General features: G+C 49.6%; 2 protein-coding genes across 7 annotated transcripts; both read left to right on the top strand.

Annotated features, from left to right (window-relative positions):
* Positions 1–1,372: 1,372 nt before the first annotated feature.
* PPRC1 (PPARG related coactivator 1) lies at positions 1,373–16,118 on the top strand. 6 transcript variants are annotated; one of them, XM_070432434.1, is made up of 14 exons: positions 1,373–1,532; positions 5,973–6,161; positions 6,713–6,859; positions 6,979–7,071; positions 7,199–10,052; positions 10,410–10,463; positions 11,262–11,319; positions 12,106–12,176; positions 13,107–13,821; positions 14,596–14,736; positions 14,844–14,910; positions 15,029–15,150; positions 15,353–15,504; positions 15,723–16,118. In XM_070432434.1, the coding sequence occupies exons 1-14, from the start codon at positions 1,380–1,382 to the stop codon at positions 15,824–15,826; spliced, it is 4,920 nt and encodes a 1,639-aa protein (XP_070288535.1). In that variant the 5' UTR covers positions 1,373–1,379; the 3' UTR covers positions 15,827–16,118. The 6 variants fall into 6 exon arrangements, with proteins under 6 accessions (XP_070288535.1, XP_070288533.1, XP_070288534.1 ...); XM_070432432.1 differs by having other exon boundaries at positions 6,979–7,080; positions 12,109–12,176; XM_070432433.1 differs by having other exon boundaries at positions 6,979–7,080; positions 14,850–14,910.
* A 1,249-nt stretch (positions 16,119–17,367) lies between these two features.
* LOC139022174 (thioredoxin-like) lies at positions 17,368–18,601 on the top strand. The gene is made up of 3 exons (XM_070433243.1): positions 17,368–17,508; positions 17,555–17,604; positions 18,526–18,601. The coding sequence occupies exons 1-3, from the start codon at positions 17,368–17,370 to the stop codon at positions 18,599–18,601; spliced, it is 267 nt and encodes an 88-aa protein (XP_070289344.1).
* Positions 18,602–20,184: the final 1,583 nt, after the last annotated feature.

Here is a 20,184-nt window from a genome sequence, read left to right as displayed (position 1 = left end):
GTGCAAAACTGTATATTTTTAAACCCTATAGATTTTAGAGAGGAAATGAGAGGGAGAAAGAGAGAGGAACATTGATGAGAGAAACATCTATTGGCTGCCTGCTGCATTGCCCCTACTTGGTATGGAGCCCACAACCCAGGCATGTACCCTGACTGGGATTCAAACAGGGGCCCTCTCAGTGCATGGGAGGAAGCCCAACCAATCACACCAGCCAGTACTAGATTTTTAAATTCATAGAAAAAGTAGGGATGAATACACACTGAAGGTGACAAGGATTAAATCTGGGGAGAACTGGAATTTGTAGGTTAAGTATATTTTTTATTTTATGTAGTTTTGTACTCTTTGAAATGATTAAAACTTTTTTAAAGTTAGGAAAACAATATGAAGTAGCTTCTAAATGGCAAGTGAATAGTAGAGATAATGATGGAATGTAGAAATACAAAGGGTATGTGGTTGGCTGGGATGATATAAAAGGTTTTCCTGAAGTAGGATATGAAAGATGTTTGAAGGTTTGAATATTCCAGAGAGAAAAATCAAGGCAGAAGAACACCTATTGTCTTTGGAGGACAGTAAGGTGATCTGTCTGCATTAGCAGGACATTTGGTAATGAGATGGCAACCCGGATTTCTGAGCGTCCACATAGACGCTGAGAATGCATTGTTTTAGGATTAAACTCAATAGTGCGTAGTAGACTAGGTAAGGGTAGAGCCTGGAGTACGCGTGCCCACTAGGGGATGCTGTTTCAAAACATAGGCCCAAACAGTGGTTCTCAACCTTCTGGCCCTTTAAATACAGTCCCTCATGTTGTGATCCAACCATAAAATTATTTTCATTGCTACCTCATAACTGTAATGTTGCTACTGTTATGAATCATAATGTAAATATCTGATATGCAGGATGGTCTTAGGCGACCCCTGTGAAAGGGTCGTTGGACCGCCAAAGGGGTCGCGACCCACAGGTTGAGAACCGCTGGTAGGCGACAGGAATGTAAGGTATAGCAGGTAAAACAACAAAGAGGGTGTTCCCACAGTTGAAAAAATTGGGAAAATAAAAAAGATGCGCAAATGTTGACTCTCCCCTTATTACCTCTTGCTCCCCAACTGGGTCTCCCACACAACAAAAAACTAAAGCATTACAGTTCGCGTATAGCAAGTACCACCCGAGCTCCGATTAAAGCGACTACTATTCCCACACTCCCTTGCGAGGCCAGTGCCCTCTTTCCGGGGTGCGGGGGGGCTTGCCGCATCGTCTTCTGGGATTTGAAGTATTGCAGTGTCTTCTCTGGGAGTTGTAGTTCTCTCCCTACAATCGGCTGGGCGAGGCTGGAGACTCGGAGGCGGTGCCGGCTATCAGAGCTGCGCTAGGCGTTTAGGGCCAAGATGGCGGCGCGCCGGGGTTGGAGAGACCGAGTGGTGCCGCCTCCGAGTGGGGGCCCCGGCCCCGACCCTGGCGGTGGAGTCCGCGGCAGCAGTAGGGGGGGTCGGAGCCTAGCGCCGTATGAGACTGTGAGCACTGTGAACGGCGGGGAGCAGGTGAGAAGCTGGCGGGCGGCCCGCGGCTGGCAGCAAAGCGGCGTGTGCCGGGCGGTGACACGTGGACGCTACAGGAAAGGGAGGAAGCGCTCCGGAGTCGATGCCGGGTGCTGTGGGAGGCAGGCTGGGCCGAGTGGACCTGGCCTTTTGCTGGTGGGACGCAGGCAGCGGCGGGGTCCCTATGGCCATTCCTCCGGAACGCCGGAGGGGCACAGTCTGGAGTCGGAAACCCGGCCCATGATTGGAGGGAGGAAGGGGGATTCGGACTTGGAGTTAAGGGCTAAGATCTCCATCTAAGGATGCCGAGGGGAGGGGGGTGCCCCTATCCCCGCGCCGCAGTGCCTTTTCGGAGCCACGTGGGGCGGGGAGCGATTTTCCCCAGAGAACTTGTCTGCTTCCCCTCCCCCTCCAGACGGCCTCGGCACCCACGTGGACTGGGCTCAGGGTTAGGGGGGCCGCGGGTCCACGTGGGGGCGGGGAGGGGGTGTCCACGTGGCTCCCGCCTCCGGCTGCCCGGCGTCCTCGTATCGGCGCTGGAGCCGCACTGCCGGGAACTGGGTGTGTCTCAGCAGGTCCCGCCATCTCCGAGGGGGCTGGGGGCCCCGGCCGGGAAGGAAGGTAGGGGCTGCTAGAGTCAACTTTGCTCGGAGGCTTGGAGTTCCTTTTCCTCCTGCTTTGGTCCTCGGAACCTCCGGATGGCGTCTGGGGAAGGACTTCCCCGATGTGCGGGAAGTCTGTTCCCTGCGGATGGCGGAGTGTGCTGGGGCGGGGAGAGGGCTGAGGTTTGCAGGGCTGTGGAGTGAGCTGTGGCGGCTTCTGCCTGACCGGCTTGCGGGGGGGGGGTTGTGAGTCACGGGCACTGGTGTTTTGGTTGCTGCAGTCCTGCCTCATTCTTGATTCAAGGGGAATGGGGACTGTCAGCATATACATGGAACAAGCTTAAGGAAAGGAAAGAATCCTCGCACCTTTCACTTTTTTCCCCTCCAGCATCTCTTTTGAGGAGACAGCTAAGGTCTGCTGTGAGCTGACAAATTGGGGTGGTTTGTGTTTAAGGCTGTTTGGAATTTTTGCTGGGGATGAGAAAAGTTGGAGGCGATTTGAGAACAACACTAGATGAACATTTATTGGTTTGGGGGATTCCTTCCTGTCAGATAATTATTTTCTTGGCCTTCAACTCTCCATACTTCTAAAGTGTTATCTTTTTATTCCTCAGCACAGGACTTCTTATAAGTTCTCACCCAGAGTGGAGATTGTGCAGGACTTAGTTTGAACTGTTATCTCTCTTAAGCAATTAAGCCGAATCCTTGAAAGCTTTTTTTTGTTGTTCTCCAAGTGGGAGTTGGGCTGCAGGCTACCAGGTAGTGTCAGTTCCAGCAGACCAATCCAGGCCCTTGCCTAAGGGAGAATGGCTTCTGGGTCCCTAACTTGGGAGCTGTCACATCCTCTTCCCTAATTTTTCCAGAGGTCACCCTTTGGGGGAGAGGCAAGAAGGATTCATGATCTAGCTGTCATCTAAGTTAGGTGGTCATTTGGGGTTGGAGAGGTCTCATGAAGAGATCCCCCCTCCCCCCTCACCACCAAATACAAAAAACCCCTGGGTATTTGGAATCCAGTCAACCAGCTACTTACTGAGAAAGCATTATGTTCAGACACAGGGAATACTGTGGTAAACCACTCCTGTCCTATAGGATCTCCTTTCCCCCGCCAATAGGATCTTATGTTTTTATCAGGCTAGACAGATAATAAGGAAAGTGCATATTTGAGATTATATAATCAGCAGTAGCAATCTACTTTGCTGGGTCTGGGAAAGACCATTTTAAGCTGAGACTCTAATAAGGCTATGTGTGTAGGTAGGAAACACTTTAATCAGAGGTAATATGCCCTAGCTGGTTTGCTCAGTGGGTAGAGAGTTGGCCCTCAGACTGAAGGGTCCCGGGTTCAATTTTGGTCAAGGCCCTGGTCGGGGCGTGTACAGGAGGCAACCAATCGATGTGTCTTCCTCACATTGATGTTTCTCTCTGTCTCTCCCTCTCCCTTCCATTCTCTCTAAAAATCAGTGGGAAAATATCCTCGGATGAGGATTAACAACAACAACAAAAAAACCCCCACAAACAAACATCAGAGGAAATAGTATGTGAAGGCCTTGAGGTGGGAGAGAACATGACTTATTGGAGAAACAGACTTGTGTGGCTGGTGTGTAGAGAGACAGGCAGGGTGGTGAGAGGACACACTGGAGCAGAAGAGTCTGGTGGGGAAGACCACGACCCCTTTAAACCACATTAAGGAGTGCAAACCTAATGCCAAGGGTAGTAAGATGCTATTGGAGGGATTTAGGGACTGTTTCTGGAAGTGATCTGACTTATTTTTAAAAGTTTGTAGCTGGTTTTGAGCCATGCAGGGACAAGACTGAATATGGGTTCACTTTTAGCCTGAGTTTAGCCCCTAGATCAGGGGTGGGGAAGTTTTTTTCTGGCAAGGGCCATTTGTATATTTATAACATCATTTGTGGGCCATACAGAGTTGTCAGTTTAAAAATTAGCCTGCTATATTTGGTCAAACATTTAATTAACTCACCCCTAATGCCTTGGCAGGGCCAGACCAAATGATTATGCAGGCCTTATACGGCTGAAGCCAGATGTTCCCCATCCCTGCCCTAGGGGATATTGGTACTCTAGGAGCTGTCCTATTTGGGGATTGAATGATGGGTGAGGTAAGGTGGAGAGGGGGGTGTCTCTGACTCGGGTTCCAGTACTGGTCTGATGGAGGTGACGAATCGTTTGTAGAGCTGGGCATTGTCTTGAGATTCTGGCCCAGTGGCTAGGCCAGGTAGGTGGCAGGACAAGTTGAGATGCAGCCTCCTTGCTCACCCAGGAGTGTTTGCTGAGCCAGGTGCTATTCAGCTGCTGGTTGTAATTACAGGATTGTGAAGGCGTGGGAGGAGTTAGTGCCTAAAACCTGCCACCTTTCACTTCATCTCTGTCCCTGGCCTCCTAAAGTGTTCCTATCTAGACTTTTCTCTCCCAGGTTATCTTCAACTTGGTAGGAGGGTGGGTATGGGGTATAGTTAGTTACACATGTTGCTTTTTTTTCTCTTGGAAGAGATGCAATTTCCCTTTGCTGCAGAAGGAGAGGGGGAACTGGTTTATCCATGTTTGTTCCTATTCTCGGGCCTTTGCATCATATGTTTCCTATAGTATAGATACCCATGGCTCTGGCCTCTGGCCTTGCTCGCTCCATTCCAGCCACTTCTGGCCCAGCCCACACCCACATGCTTGACAGGCCTGGACGGGTGGCTCCCTGCCTAACAAGGCTGAAGACATTGCTAGTTCTCAGGGAAGTAGTGGGGTGGGGCTTTTCCAACTACAGAATCAAGCTTTTTCATCTTTAGCTCTCACCTGATAGGGTTAGGGAAGAGACTTTTTCCTTGGGACTACCATTGAGAGATTCGGTGGCACACTGTAGGCCTTCATAATAAAAGTATGAAGTAAATGTATATAAGACACTGTACTAGGCACCTAGGATGACCAGGAAGTATGTGTATAGTTTAAACCAGGGGTGGGCAAACTTTTTGACTCGAGGGCCACAATGGGTTCTTAAACTGGACTGGAGGGCCGGAACAAAAGCATGGATGGAGTGTTTGTGTGAACTAATATAAATTCAAAGTAAACATCATTACATAAAAGGGTACGGTCTTTTTTTTTTTTTTTTTTTTAGTTTTATTCATTTCAAACGGGCCGAATCCGGCCCGCGGGCTGTAGTTTGCCCACGGCTGGTTTAAACCCTTATAAGAACCAAGAAGAACATAAAAACTATAGGATACGAAGGTTACTTGCCCCAAAGGAACTTGGAATCCAGTTTTAGTATTGATGTAAGGAATGTTATGGGCTGGGGAGGGGACAGGATGTGCTTGCCAGAAAAGTGAGTGGTACAGAAGTGTGTGAATTCAGCGGGGAGATCATCTTGAAGGTGTCTTCTTGAAGAAGATGGGATTAAACGGGAAGAGAGGCCTAAGAGGGATCGAGGGAGGTGAGGTGGTGGTAGTTGAAATTGCCTGCTTGCTGATCTCCTCTCCTTTGGTGTGCCCTTCAGACTGTTGGCCTTCACACTGCCATCAGACATCTCTTCTGAACAGTCTTGATATTTTGACTCTCCAGTTTAATAATCTCTTGTGGCTCCAGCTCTTTCTGGATGGAGTCCAAACTTTTTTTTTGCCTAGAAGGTCCCTGAGCACTGCCATCTTGGTAGGGGCTTTGGCTCACGAGCTGTACTTCTCTCTGCCAGCAAGTCTGGAGGTTTGGCTGTGGTGGGGCTCCTGCTGAATCTGGGGCCATTGTGGAAGGCTGGGCACCTAGTTTACAGAGCATATCAGTCAGTTGCCCCAAAAGGTCCATGTCCTGTAGCCTTCACCATGCTCTTCTGACATCCCCCCTTTTCCCCCAGGTGCTGCTGCATGAAGAGGTGGATGATTCTGGCATTGTCAGTCTGTCTCGGCTGGGCCCCTGTCTAAAGGACAAGGACCTGGAGATGGAGGAGCTGATGCTGCAGGATGAAACACTGCTGGGAACCATGCAGAGCTACATGGATGCCTCCCTCATCTCCCTCATTGAAGATTTTGGGAGCCTTGGAGAGGTGAGCTAGAGCTGGGCCTAGAGGTCTTTAGACAGGCAGTTTGCATGAGAGGTTATGGCTTAGTGGCTCTGTTCTCCCAGAACCTTGGTTCCTGAATACCCAACCTGAAGTCCATTTTTTGTCTCTAGGTGAGAGTTGGGCTGCAGGCTGTCAGATTATGTCCCATTTAAGGATGACCTGGTAGGCTTAGACTTTCCTTTCTCCTGCCTTGGCCCCTTACATGTGTAGAGGGTTCTGATCCCTGTTTTGAGCCCAATTCCAGCCTCACCAAAGGTTGTCTGCTAAGCATTCCACTTAGCTTGAGGGTGAAGGGAGTGTTTGAAACATAAGTTTATGACTCAGTTTTGACAGGTCTCTGTTGACACTACAGAGGTGGTAGATGGTAGTAAATGGGATTGGAACTCATGTCTCCTGGTACTCAACTTCGTCCTTAGCAAGTTGAACTGAACTGAGAGCCTGGGAGACTGATTCTCTTGGCATTCAGTTCTTAGTGGCTCAGTAGGTCATTTGGGATGAGGATGTAGAACTTTCCTGTTGTCTTTCTGGAGCAGAGCAGGTTATCTCTGGAGGACCAGAATGAAGTGTCACTACTCACAGCTCTGACGGAGATCTTGGACAATGCAGACTCCGAGAACCTGTCTCCATTTGACAGCATTCCTGACTCTGAGCTGCTTGCCTCACCTCGGGAGGGCTCGTCTGTGAGTGTGGGACCAGGGGAAGGGGTTGTGTGGTTTGGTGCAAAGGTTAGAACCATGTCTGTGGGCCTACTCACGTATTCTGAAGCACGAACTCATCTCAGGTTCTTTCTTTCTCTTAGCTGCACAAGCTGCTCACTCTCTCTCGGACACCCTCAGAACGCGACCTCATCGCGTCAGTTGATCCGCTGGGGCCCAGTTCTGGCAATAGTAGAGTGAGTGGGGTAAGCCTGATCTAAGGAGTCTCAGGGAATCCCAGGAGGGGAGGAGTGTGTGGGGACAGGTCTGGAAAAAGATGTTCCTGGAAAAAACTCCTTCTGTGGCTTCTCTTCTCTCCTGTAGGTTGAGATGTCTCTCGCAGATCCCCCTTGGGACTTCTCCCCTTCTTCCTTCTTGGAGACCTCCCCCAAACTTCCTAGCTGGAGACCCCCAAGATCCAGACCCCGCAGAAGCCAGTCCCCTTTTTCCCAACAGCGTAGTGATGGGGAAGAAGAGGAGGAGGTGGCCAGCTTCAGTGGCCAGATGCTTGCTGTGGAACATGGCAACTCAATGAGCAGCATCCCAGACTTTCCCATGCACCTGGCCTGCCCCGAGGAGGAAGATAAAACAGCAGCCGCAGGTATGGCAGTGCAGGCAGCTGGTGATGAGAGCATCTCTTCCCTGAGTGAGTTGGTGCGGGCCATGCACCCATACTGCCTGCCCAACTTCACCCACCTGACATCACTCAACAATGAACTTCAGGAGCAGCCGGATGATTTGACACTGCCTGAGGATTGTGTGGTGCTGGAGATTGTGGGCCAGGCAGCCACAGCTGGCAATGACCTGGAGATCCCAGTTGTGGTGCGGCAGATCCCTACTGGACCCCAGCCTGTGCTCCTGGATGACTCACTAGAGGCCACTCCAGCCTTGCAGCTGCTCCTGCCTACACTTGAGTCAGAGACAGAGGCTGCTGTGGCCAAGGAAGCCCTCTGCCTTGAGAAAGAGGGGTTGTCACTGGACTCAGGGGAAAACCTGGAGTCAGCCTTGTTGGAGCCCAAGGAAATCATGGAGCCAATGGTGCCCAAGGGGCCTCAGAACCCACCAGCCGATGCAGCGCTGAGTTCCCAGAGAGCTCGAAAGGGCAGGAGAAAGAAGAACAAGAAACAGCCAGCAGCCTGTACAGAAGGCTATGCCATGAGACTGAGGTCATCCTCTTGTGGGCAGCCTACTGTGGCTACAGGGGTGATCTCTCAAGCAGGCACTTTGCCTCAGGAGGAACTTCAAAGAGAGGTTGGGCCTCCCCATGGTAGAGGGAAGCCCCGGGCTTGGGCTCGGGCCTGGGCAGGTACCTTGGAGAAGCCTAGCTCTGGGAACTTGGAGAGTAATGCTGGACAAGCTAGTCCTGCTGAAGAATGTCCTCTTGACCTCTACCCCAACCTGGGTGACACCATCGAAGTTAAGCCTGTTCCAACCCATATCACATTGGTTGATTCTGCTAATGCCGACCCCATGCCACTTGATTCTGTTGAAACTGATCCCTCTGCAATTGATCCTGTTCTAGGTGACCCTGTATCTGTTGACCCTGCATTGGTTGACCTTGCTTCATCCAACTCAGAGCTGGTTGACCCTCTTCCAGCTGACCCAGTGTTGACTGAGCCAGTCCTGGCTGACTCTCCAGCAGTTGACCCTGCAGTGGTTGTTCCTGTCTCAGATGACTTGCCACCAGTTGACCCTGTCTCCACCAACTTAGCACCAGTTGACTCTGTTCCCAATGACCTGGCTCCAGTTAAGCCTGTGCTAGTTAAGTCTAGGCCAACTGACCCCAGACGTGGTGCAATGTCATCAGCCCAGGGGAGTCCAGCCCCCCAGCTCCTTCTAGAGTCAGAGTCCTTGGACCCCCCAAAGGCCATCATCTCTGAAGTCAAGGAGATCGTGGGTCCTCTGAAGGTGGAAGGTGATACTAATGCCACAACCCAGGAAACCAGACCTCGGCCTCTTAGTCTATCTGAGTACCGGCGACGAAGGCAGCAGCGCCAAGCAGAGGCAGAAGAAAGGAGTTCCCAGCTCCCATCTGGGAAGTGGCCCAGCCTCCCAGAAACCCCCACAGGGCTAGCAGACATCCCTTGTCTTGTCATCCCACCAGCCCCAGCCAAGAAGACACCTCTGCAGAGAAGCCCTGAGACTTGCTTTGTGCCTGTGGGTGGTCCCAGTCCTGTTTCTCCTAGTCCTGAGCCACCTACAAGCAAATCTGTGGCCTCAACTCCCACTGAGCAGGTGCCATCCCAAGAGATGCCACTGCTAGTGAGACCTCCACCTCCTGCTGTGCAGTCCATGCCCCCAACAATGCCCACTGCTGTGCCTTTTCCACCGGGTGGGCTGGGCATGACTCCCATGCTGCCCCCACCAACCTTGCAGCCTCCTAGTCTTCCAATGTCTGTGGGGCCAGTGCCACCTGATCCCTATACTCACTATGCTCCCATGCCACCCTGGCCTTGTTATCCCCCAGTGTCTCCTTCTGGCTATCCTTGTTTGCCGCCCCCACCAACAATGCCCCTAGTGTCTGGTACCCCTGGCACCTATGCTGTTCCCCCCACTTGCAATGTGCCTTGGGTACCCCCTCCTGCCCCAGTCCCGCCTTACAACTCTAGCTGTACTTATGGGCCCATGGGGTGGGGTGCAGGGCTGCAACACCCTCCATTCTGGCCTGCTGTGCCCCCACCACCTTTGCCTGTAGCTTCTGTTGGGAGAGCTGTTCCCCCACCCAAGGTGGAGCCCAGTGGCATCCCAGCTGGCCCTCCTGAAAGTTTACCTCCTGTACCGATGGCTCCTCCCCTCACTCTGGGATCAGCTGGCCAGGGAGCTCCACAGATAGAGCCCACCAAGGTGGAGGTCAAACCAGTCCCTGCATCTCCCCATCTGAAACACAAGGTATCCTCCCCAGTGCAAAGCCCACAGAATAAGGTTTCACCATATCTGCCTGCTGAGAGTGTGGCTGTTGAGGAGCCTGCATCAGAGAGGTTAAAACTTGAGACCCAGGAGACCAAGTCCAGGGAGAAGACCCCCTCTCCTGTTGCCAAGGCTGTTCCCACACCAAAGCAGAGCACTGTCACTAAGTTGCCTGCTGTCCACCCAGCCCGTCTAAGGAAACTGTCCTTCCTGCCTACCCCACGTATCCAGGATCCTGAGGATGTGGTACAGGCTTTCATCAGTGAGATTGGTGAGTGCCACACAGTTGGTATCAGAGTCAACTGGTATTAGGTTAGCGGAGGCAGGGTCAACTGGTGGCAAGTCATCTGTTGGTGTGAAGAAGGGAATTGGGGTTGGGTGGAGAATGTTCTCCAGAGATTAGGATAAAGTACCTGGCTGGGGGGCTGGCCTTTGGATTTCTTTGGAGGGTTCTTGAGAGTCAGCTCTGGGTTTGTTTATTTCTTGCTTTTTATTCCTGTCTTGGTTTACTTAGTATAGTGAGCAGGGGGAGCATAAAGGGAGAAATGACGTGATTTGGGACTTCCTGGGACCTGTGTACTCAATTGATAGGAGCTGTTTTCCAATCCTGTGTTGTGTGCTTCCACAGGAATTGAGGCATCGGACCTGTCCAGTCTGCTGGAGCAGTTTGAGAAATCAGAAGGTGAGGGAACCTGGGGAGCTTTGCTCCAACCCCTTTTTAAAGTTACTATTTCCTTTGGGCCCAGTTTATAGTTACTTGAACTGGGGGAAGGACAGCCTGAGCCACTAGAGCAGTCCCCTAATTGGAATGGGAGACAAGATCCACCTGTGATGCCATCTAAGCCAGGGAGAGGGTACAGCGTGGCAGGTATTACAAAGAGTAGACCAATGGGGAGATGTTTTCTAGAGGGAAGTAGCTCGAAAGGTAGGCCTTGAAAGATAGGCCTTCATAGAATGCATGTGGTGAATAAAGGCAGAGATACAGAAATGATTGAGTGTGGTGTATTTAGAAGGCAATGGATAATTCAGCTTTTTCATTGCAAGGCATGGTGCTGCTGTTGATACTATATCCTGTTATCAAGGAACTTACCTAATTGGGAAGAAGAGTCTGCAGAAATGACTCCTAAATTGGTAATGGGTATCTATAGTTCAAGGCAAAATAAAAATATAAGTGTAGAACAAGTGTAAACTATAAGACTAGGAAGTTGGGCAGGTCATGTAGAACCTTGAATGTTAGGCTCAGAAGTTTGACTCTATCTCAGATTCAGTGGGTAGTGTGGATGTTTCTGAGCAGAGAAGAGACATGATTAACAATAGTACCTGTGCACACACTGGAGAAAAATGGATCTTTCTGGGGAGAGCCCAGTGGAATATGTAGGCAAAGTGGATTTTCCTCCTTTGGGTCTCAAAGCCAGCCCTTCTATACCTCCTCAATTTGGAACATCTGGTTGGGCTTTTAACTAGTATGGTTTCTTTGCAGCCAAAAAGGAGTGCCCTCCTCCGGCTCCTGCTGACACCTTGGCTGTAGGAAACTCAGGGTAAGTATGGAGACATGTGAGCGAGTTACCCTACAGCTGTTGGTCAGCAGCCGGCTGGCGCTCCAGGATCATTCATTGGATGCCTCTGTTGCAGTGACGTTTAGTCAGCTCTAGAGTCTTTTCCTGTTTCCACATCCCCATGCTCAGCTCATCACTACTGGGCACTGTTTTGGGTGGTGAGGTAGGAGGATGGATGCGTACCAAGACTTTGGTTGATTCCATTCTGGGGTTCCAAATGTCCTAGAGGTGCCTTTTGTCTTCTGGCAAGTCATGCCTTTGGGGGGTTTTCATTTAACACGTTTTAAAGTTGTTCAACACTGGTGATAATTTAAGATAAGTGGGGGAAGATGTTGATGGCTAGGGCTCCCTGACTCCTTGGAGGATACAGGCACCCTGCACCTTGCTCCCCAGTCTTCCAGGACTGAGAGGACTTCTTAAAATTTTTCTTGTTCATGGTATGCCATGCTGTTCTGCCAAGCATATTTCTCTCCACATTGATTTTGGGTTGGTTTGAGCCGGGCAGGTAAAGCTCCTGGCTTGAAGGAGGTGGGTGGGGGGTATTTAAGATTATAGTTGAGTTGCCTTCTGGCATTGGGCAGAGCTGAGCTAAGACCCAACCTACAGTTCAGTCACCAAGACTGTTTTTGTGCTGGGGGAGAATGATAGGGGCAGGTTGTGCATCCCATTCCTCTCTGCACACACCCCTCTCCCATTGCTTTGTGAGGAAAGCAGATGTACAGATATTGAGGAGGCAATGAACCAGGCTTTCCCTTTTCCCCCTGCCAGCAGCGTTGACCCTCCCCAGGAGAAGAGGCCCCTAGACCGGTTACAAGCCCCAGAACTGGCCAACGTGGCAGGTGGGTTCAGGGTGGGGAACTCTGTCTTTGTTTAGTTTATGCAGTAAATGTTTGTAGAGCCCGATCTGATCCTCATCATTGAGGTTCTCACAGTCCATGGGACAAGTGGCAAAATGACTTTGTTGAGTATCAGAGGTTGTATGTCAAATAAGTGGGGTCTGAAGGGGGACAGTCAGGGATGGGTTGTATGGAAGATAATCTCCAAAGCAGAGGCTTGAGAAAATCACATACCAATCAGGTAGGTTTAGGGGACGGAGAATTCTGTAGATGAGCATCTAGAGTGAACTGAAGAAATAAAATCAGCCTGGTATGTTTTGGGGAATTGCAAGTGATTAGGTTTGGCTGTGGTATAGTGGCTGATCAGGGTGGTGAGCAGAGCTAAAGCAAGAGATAAAAGCTGGAGTGGTAAGTAGAAGGTCAGATTATGGGAACTTTGTAATTGTAAGCTATTTGGACTTTATCCTGTGCATGGAAGAAGCAATTGAAAAAGCTTTACTGAATTGGTTTTTGGGTGCTCCCTCCAGCAACAATGTAGAAGACAGGTGGACAGGTGTGAAGCTCAAGGTAGGGGATCATTAGAGATGATGATGACAAGTCCCAACAAGATGCAGCCAGAAGTCAGGCAATGCTGGAGTAGGGTGGAGGGGTCTAGGAATGGAGAGGTAGACTGGGCAGGACTTGGTCACCAGTTAGGTTGGGGCAATGAAAGGTTGATGGATTCAGGAAGACCCTGGCTGGCGGGGTTTCTGTTGCTGGTCCCCAAGATGGGGAACTTGGGGGAAGGAGTAGTTGCAACAGTGGGAGAAGTTGGGCTGTGGACCATTGTGGTGTACTTTGTGAGATGAGGTGGGGGTCTCTGGAGCTTACACAGTGTTTGGAAGTGTAGAATCGGATCTCATCCTGCTATCTCCATCCTCCCTCCCCTCACAGGGCTCACCCCTCCAGCTACCCCTCCCCACCAGTTATGGAAGCCCTTGGCTGCTGTTTCCCTGCTGGCCAAAGTCAAATCTCCTAAGTCCATCGTTCAGGAGGGAACCCTGAAGCCTGAAGGAGTTACAGAGGCCAAACATCCAGCTGCAGCCCGCCTCCAAGAAGGGGTCCATGGCCCTAGTCCGGTCCATGTGGGCTCTGGGGACCATGACTATTGTGTCCGGAGCAGAAGCCCCCCAAAAAAGACTCCTGCTCTAGTCTTTCCAGAGGCAGGCTCCCGATGGAACGTCAAACGCCATCAGGATATCACCATCAAACCTGTCTTGTCCCTGGGCCCAGTCGCCCCTCTTCCTCCAGGCACAGCTGCCTCCCAGGAGCCACTTGATCACAGGACTAGCAAAGAGCAGGCAGATCTCCCAGCCCCTTGCCTTGCCCCATCTGCCTTGCTGTCCCCTGAGGCCTCGCCCTGCCGGAATGACATGAACACTAGGACTCCCCCTGAGCCCTCAGCCAAGCGGTCAATGCGCTGTTATCGAAAAGCCTGCAGGTCAGCCAGCCCCCCAAGCCGGGGCTGGCAGGGCCGCCGTGGCCGCAGCAGTTCTGTCAGCTCTGGGTCCAACCGGACCAGTGAAGCATCTTCTTCCTCATCCTCATCGTCGTCTTCATCCCGATCCCGGTCCAGGTCCCTCTCCCCCCCACACAAGAGATGGCGAAGGTGAGCTCTAATGGTCTATTAGGTCCTCTCCATTTAGGAAGTTTTTTTGCACATTGAGTTTGATACTTTCAGGCACTAAGGCTCCTGTTTCTGTCTTCGGCTTTTGTCTTCTCTGCCTTTCCTGGATTGTTGAAGGAGGCAAGCTGTGAGAAAATAGCTTCTGTCCTCTGTTGGAGTTTGGGGTATCCCTGAGGTCTCTGCTTCCTTGAGACCTGCCTTGGGGAAACGTTAGGATTTGATCTTAACAATGTTGAATCCTTTGAATACTCCTATCAGTCCTCATTTCTGGTATTTTCCTGGTGGTATGTGGGAAGGTGGGATTGTGGGTTGTTAATGGCAGACAGTCCTTTTAATCTGTTGAGGAAAGAGTCTGGGCAGTTCTTTTGGGTATCCCTGTGGCCTCATCTATTTCCTGGCAGTACTCTTTTTTCAGTAACAGACCCAGATTTTCTATTTAGATAAGGTAGCCTTTATCTCCTTTAGTCTTCACTTATTTTTCTTCTTTCTGATTTGTTAAATATTTTTCAATCTTTAATTGCATAATTGAAAAGAAATATGACCTATGCCGAAGTACTCTAAAACATTCCAGATACATCTAAAGTCCATCAGGGCTTCAGTTTGGTCATCTTTGAAGAGTTTTTCTAGACCTCTTCAGCTTTCTTTTGCCTTTGGTCCTGTGCTTCCTGAGAAGGAGGCGGGGCTGCTGCCAAGGTGAAGTAAGTAGTATATACCTGCACCATTCCCAGCATTCCTATGTGCCCCTTTATTCTCTAGGTCCAGTTGTAGTTCCTCTGGATGTTCCCGAAGATGCTCTTCCTCTTCCTCATCTTCCTCATCTTCCTCATCCTCATCATCTAGTTCCCGAAGCCGGTCCCGCTCCCCATCCCCCCGCCGGAGAAGTGACAGGAGACGGCGGTGAGCATGTGTTCAGGGAGTCAGTGCATCTGGGGTGTAAGTGCCTGAGAGTTCAGAGACTTAAGCTGTCTAATGTCTGGGTGGTTGATGGCACCTTCTCTTGTCAGGTACAGCTCTTATCGATCACATGACCATTACCAAAGGCAGAGAGTGCTGCAGAAGGAGCGTGCAATAGTGAGTAGAGGAACAGGTCATGGGAGTGGGGGGAGTTTGCCCCTGAGCCACAAGCTCAGAGCCTTCTGTAGTTCTGGCCCTGGCTCATGGTATGTAAATTTCCCTTGTCCCAACATAGGAAGAGAGAAGAGTGGTCTTCATTGGGAAGATACCTGGCCGCATGACTCGGTCAGAGCTGAAACAGAGGTTCTCTGTTTTCGGAGAGATTGAGGAGTGCACCATCCACTTCCGTGTCCAAGGGTAAGCGTGGGCCCTAAGGTCAGGATGTACTTGGATGCTTTTTTAGTCTTTCCCCCTTGCTCTGTGTGCTGCACAACATTTTTTCACTCAGAGGATTGGCTATTTGGGGAATGAGAAGAATCACCCCAGTCCTCTGTACCCTGGTGGGTGTTTCTTCTCCATGGCATGTGCCCAAATAGCCAGCCTCTGCCTCACCCACCAGTGACAACTATGGCTTCGTCACTTACCGCTATGCTGAGGAGGCATTTGCAGCCATCGAAAGTGGCCACAAGCTGAGACAGGCAGATGAGCAACCCTTTGATCTCTGCTTTGGGGGGCGCAGGCAGTTCTGCAAGAGAAGCTACTCTGATCTTGGTGAGTGGAGGGAGGCCTTGAGGCTTTGGTGTAAGGGTTCCCAACCTTTTGAGAGTGGGCTCGGCAGACTTGTATTCATCTGACACATGAAAGAACCAAGGGGTGGGATGACTTAAAGTCATTATTGGGATGGGAGGTGGCTGGCCATCTGAGGACTCTGTGGTTGGGAAGTGTGGTCAGAGACCTTGATGTTTGTCTGTCTTTCTCTACCTTTATAGACTCCAACTGGGAAGACTTTGACCCTGCTCCTGTAAAGAGCAAATTTGATTCTCTTGACTTTGACACATTATTGAAACAGGCCCAGAAGAACCTCAGGAGGTAACCCTGGGCCCTTCTCCCCTTCCCCCTTTTTTTGGAGGTGTCCAACCATCTCCAACCCCCTTCCCCACTCTAGGGGAGAGAGCTGCTAGTGAGGAGATGACTGTTTTATAAAGAAATGGAAAAAGTGAAATAAAAAAATGTGTTAAATCAGATTTTTTAAAAGGGTATTTGTTTTTATAACAGGTATTGAAACAAGTTAATTTGCATTCCTATTTGAGATGGATGACATTGAGGGATTCCCCCTGTGTTTGGATGATTAAAGTCACTATGCAGACTAATAAATACGAACTAGAGAGAACATCCATGTGTTGTGCTTCTTTCTTTCTATGGTGTTAATACCAGACATACTCACTTTTCCTCTCAACACAGTGTCACATTTACCTCCATTGAGTTCCTAGGAACCCTCTTTGATCAGGTGCAAAATCCTGTTGGACTTGAAACTTGGCTCCTCGAGTGTTTTGACAGTGAAATTAGTCATCAGGGCAGTGCTTCTCAAACTTTAAAAGGGCATTTGAGCCCTGGCCAGTGTGGCTCAGTTGGTTGTCCTGTGCACCAAAAGGATGCCGATTCAATGCTAGGGCACATACTGGGGATTGTGACTTGATCTCCAGTAGGGGGCGTGCAGGAGGCAGCCACTGGATGTTCCCTCTCAGTTTCTCAGAGGGTGGGGTGGGCAGCATTTGAACCCTGGACAGTGTTGCTAGGTGGTTAGATGTTTTAGGAATGCATGCATGTTTTAGGAATGCTCAGATGTTTTAGGAATGCATGCATGTGGATTGACTTCTGGGGAAGAGGGAGATAGATGTAGGAGTTATATCTAGGAGAGAGGAATGCCTATTTTGAAAAAGACAGAGAAGTGTGTCCCCTGAAAAAGTACATCCTTACCCTTTTTTGAGGGGCATTAATAGGAAGTAGTCAAAGTATAGTGTATGGGATTGAAGGGATTCTTGTCTGTTGCTAATGTAAACAAATATGATAGAATTTGAAATTGACTTGTCAGGCCTGGGCATTAGAATATTTGAGTATTCATGACAAAGGGGGAAACAATTGGGTAGTTAGTTTTCCAGTTTTCTCATGGGGAAAGTTCACAGTATAAACTGTCAGGACTGTGGTTTGAAGAGATTGCTGCTGCATCATTCAGGTTTGGTGCATGGAGCTGACTTGACTGAATAAGTAAGTGAGGGGCCCAGCTACCCTGTCGCTATAAAGGGAAGGTAGGCCTAGCTGGTTTGGCTCAGTTGATAGAGCATCGGCCTGCAAACTGAAGGGTCCTTGGTTCGATTCCAGTCAAGGGCACATGCCTGGGTTGCAGGCTTGATTCCCAGTGTGGGACATGCGGAAGGCAGCCCATCAATGATTCTCATCGTTAATGTTTCTATCTCTCCCTCTCCTTTCCTCTCGGAAATCAATAAAAAATATTTTTAAAGAAATAATAATTTTAAAAAATGGAAAGCAGGCTGTGTGCTCTCCAAGCTTGGTCTGCTGCTTTGCATCCACTTCCATCGATTCTTAATGGTTGCTCATCAGGCCTCAGGTGACAAAATGGTGAGGCAGGTCAAGAGCAAGTATGCTTTTGAGGAAGCCTTGAACAGTGCAAGAGAGAAACTTGTAGTACCTGACTTCTCAGCCACATGGTGTGGGTTTGGCAAAATGATAAAGCTTTTTTTTCATTTCCTCTCTGAAGTATTTCAATGTGGTATTCCTTGAAGTAGATGTGGATGACTATTAGGATGTTTCTGCAAAGTGTGAAGTCAAATGCATACCAACCTTTCAATTCTTAATCCTCACCTGAGGATATTTTTTCCTTTTTTTTTTTTTAGCAAGAGTGGAAGGGAGTGGGGAGACAGAGAAACATTGATATAAGAAAGATGCATTGACTGGTTGCCTCCCGCACATGCCTCAGATGTGCTGGGGATTGAACCTGCAACCGAGGTAAGTGCCCTTGACCAGAATCGAACCTGAAACCCTTCGGTCCATGGGCCGACGCTCTAACCACTAAGCAACTGGTCACGGCCAACCTTCCAGTTTCATTTGTTTGTTTGAAATATATTCTTACTGATTTAAGAGAGGAAGGGAGAGGGAGAGAGAGAGACACATCAATGATGACAGAATCGCCGAAACCGGTTTGGCTCAGTGGATAGAGCGTCGGCCTGTGGACTGAAAGGTCCCAGGTTCGATTCCGGTCAAGGGCATGTACCTGGGTTGCGGGCACATCCCCAGTAGGAGATGTGCAAGAGGCAGCTGATTGATGTTTCTCTCTCATCAATGTTTCTAACTGTCTATCTCTCTCCCTTCCTCTCTGTAAAAAAATCAATAAAATATATATTTAAAAAAAAAAAAAATGATGACAGAATCATTGATCGGCTACCTCCTGCACTCTCTCGTCTGGGGATTAAGCCTGCAACCTGGGCATATGCCCCAATTGGAATTTGAACCGTGACCTCCTGGTCCATAGGTCACACTCAGCCACTGAGCCACGATGGCTGGGCTGTTTGTTTTTCAAATATATTTTTATTGATTTCAGAGAGGAAGGGAGAGGGGAAGAGAGAGAAACATGAATGATGAAAAAGAATCATTGATGGGCTGCCTCCTGCATGCCCTCTACTGGGGATCGAGCCTGAGACCTGGGCCTGTGCCCTAGACCGGAATTGAACCCAAGACCCTTCATTCCGCAGGCCACTGAGCCACACCATCTAGGGCTACAAAAGGTCAAAAGGGTGAGTTTTCTGGAGCTAATAAGGAAAAACAAGTCACCATCAATGAATTAGTTTATTAATGTTTTCTGAAAACAGTTATCAGTTTTTGAAATTTTTTTTACTTACATAAAAGAAAGATCAAGCATAGAGACTATATACTCCACTACCATCTGAATGTAAATGACAACAAAATATTAGTTATACCATTAAAAATAAGTGGAGGATAGGGTTTCATGGGCAGGACATGGATGGGGGTGGGGCAGTTTTGTTACTGGAAAGGGGACCTGGCCCAGAGTCTGCCTGCCTTGGGCCAGCTGGTAGCGTGTGGGTTCTTTGTACAGGAAAGATTTCATAGCACAAGTCCAGGTGATTCACTGCAGTGGTTCTCAAACTTCTGGCCCTTTAAATACAGTTCCTCATGTTGAGACCCAACCATAAAATTATTTTCGTTGCTACTTCATAACTGTCATGTTGCTACTGTTATGAATCGTAATGTAAATATCTGATATGCAGGATGGTCCTAGGCGACCCCTGTGAAAGGGTCGTTCAACCACCAAAGGGGTCGCGACCCACAGGTTGAGAACCGCTGTTTTAGAGGATGTTGAAACGGAACAGTGAAACGGAAGGGTGTAGGATAGAAGAGGGCCACAATGGGTTCTTAAACTGGACCGGAGGGCTGGAACAAAAGCATGGATGGAGTGTTTGTGTGAACTAATATAAATTCAAAGTAAACATCATTACATAAAAGGGTACTGTCTTTTTTTTTTAGTTTTATTCATTTCAAATGGGCCGGATCCGGCCCATGGGCCGTAGTTTGCCCACGGCTGGACTAGACAGTGAAATGAGCCTAGACTGGGCTGCTTTGGCTCACTAAGAAGTCAGAAGAAAGGGGGCCTTTGGGACAGGTTCAAGGGCCCATTGCTCCCTGGATGCAAGTCTTGTGCGAGTCCCTTAGGACCTGCATGCCTGTGGGGGAAGAAGAGCGGGAGGGGGAAGGCGAGGTGTGCTGCCTGGAGGGAGACTGCACTGTGGTATCTTCATTTTGAAGGTTTTAAAGGCTGGGAGTTTCAGGGAGGTGTTATAGGATGAGCTCAATAGATTATTAGTTCTATGCTGATGTTCCCAAATTAGATTTATTCCCTTAACTTCATCTGCCCTTGGGTGTAGTAGGCACAAATGGCACTAATAGGATCTCTGCTATCTATCTCCTGAGTAGGGTGATTTAGGCTATTTACCCTCTGGCTGGGGAGAGGTGCCACCATTACATTCCTGTCAAGTGTCCGTGGTTTAGTGAAGATAGGATTTTGCCATTTGCTAGATGGCTGTAAACTACTTGGTGACTTCACGATCTGCCCGTTTCCCTATTCTTGTTCTGGCTTACTAGCCTCAGTTTGGGGGATCAACACCCCATCTTGACCACAGATGATCTGCAGGAACCTCTTCAGTGAAGGTGGGAGCCCCACAAGCTGGGGTGGTATCTGAGAAAGGGTCGCTGTGGGTGTGGGAGGCAGTGAGATGGGAGGTGGGGATCCACTGGCAGAGCGGGTCGGGGCGTCTGGAGATCTTGTGACCAAGTCCAGGCGGTCCCTGGACAGCTCGAGCCCGCCGGTCCACTCACTTCCCTGAAAGGCTAATCCCGAACGAGGAGCAGGAAACGCCGCGG

The sequence above is a fragment of the Myotis yumanensis genome, unplaced genomic scaffold, assembly GCF_028538775.1.
Source record: "Myotis yumanensis isolate MYYU_CA2020_CCGP unplaced genomic scaffold, mMyoYum1.0.hap1 SCAF_13, whole genome shotgun sequence".
Lineage (NCBI taxonomy): Eukaryota > Metazoa > Chordata > Mammalia > Chiroptera > Vespertilionidae > Myotis > Myotis yumanensis.
This window is presented reverse-complemented; position numbering and strand designations above follow the sequence as displayed.

What these genes read in the sequence shown, in the direction of transcription:
- PPRC1 (XM_070432431.1), top strand. Translation starts at nt 1,380, where the DNA reads ATGGCGGCGCGCCGGGGTTGGAGAGACCGAGTGGTGCCGCCTCCGAGT. An exon ending in ATTTTGGGAGCCTTGGAGAG is followed by an intron (nt 6,162 to 6,712) that starts GTGAGCTAGAGC and finishes TTTCTGGAGCAG; the next exon opens with AGCAGGTTATCTCTGGAGGA. An exon ending in ATCCACTTCCGTGTCCAAGG is followed by an intron (nt 15,151 to 15,352) that starts GTAAGCGTGGGC and finishes CTCACCCACCAG; the next exon opens with TGACAACTATGGCTTCGTCA.
- LOC139022174 (XM_070433243.1), top strand. Translation starts at nt 17,368, where the DNA reads ATGGTGAGGCAGGTCAAGAGCAAGTATGCTTTTGAGGAAGCCTTGAAC. An exon ending in TTTTTCATTTCCTCTCTGAA is followed by an intron (nt 17,509 to 17,554) that starts GTATTTCAATGT and finishes GATGACTATTAG; the next exon opens with GATGTTTCTGCAAAGTGTGA. An exon ending in ATACCAACCTTTCAATTCTT is followed by an intron (nt 17,605 to 18,525) that starts AATCCTCACCTG and finishes ACCATCTAGGGC; the next exon opens with TACAAAAGGTCAAAAGGGTG.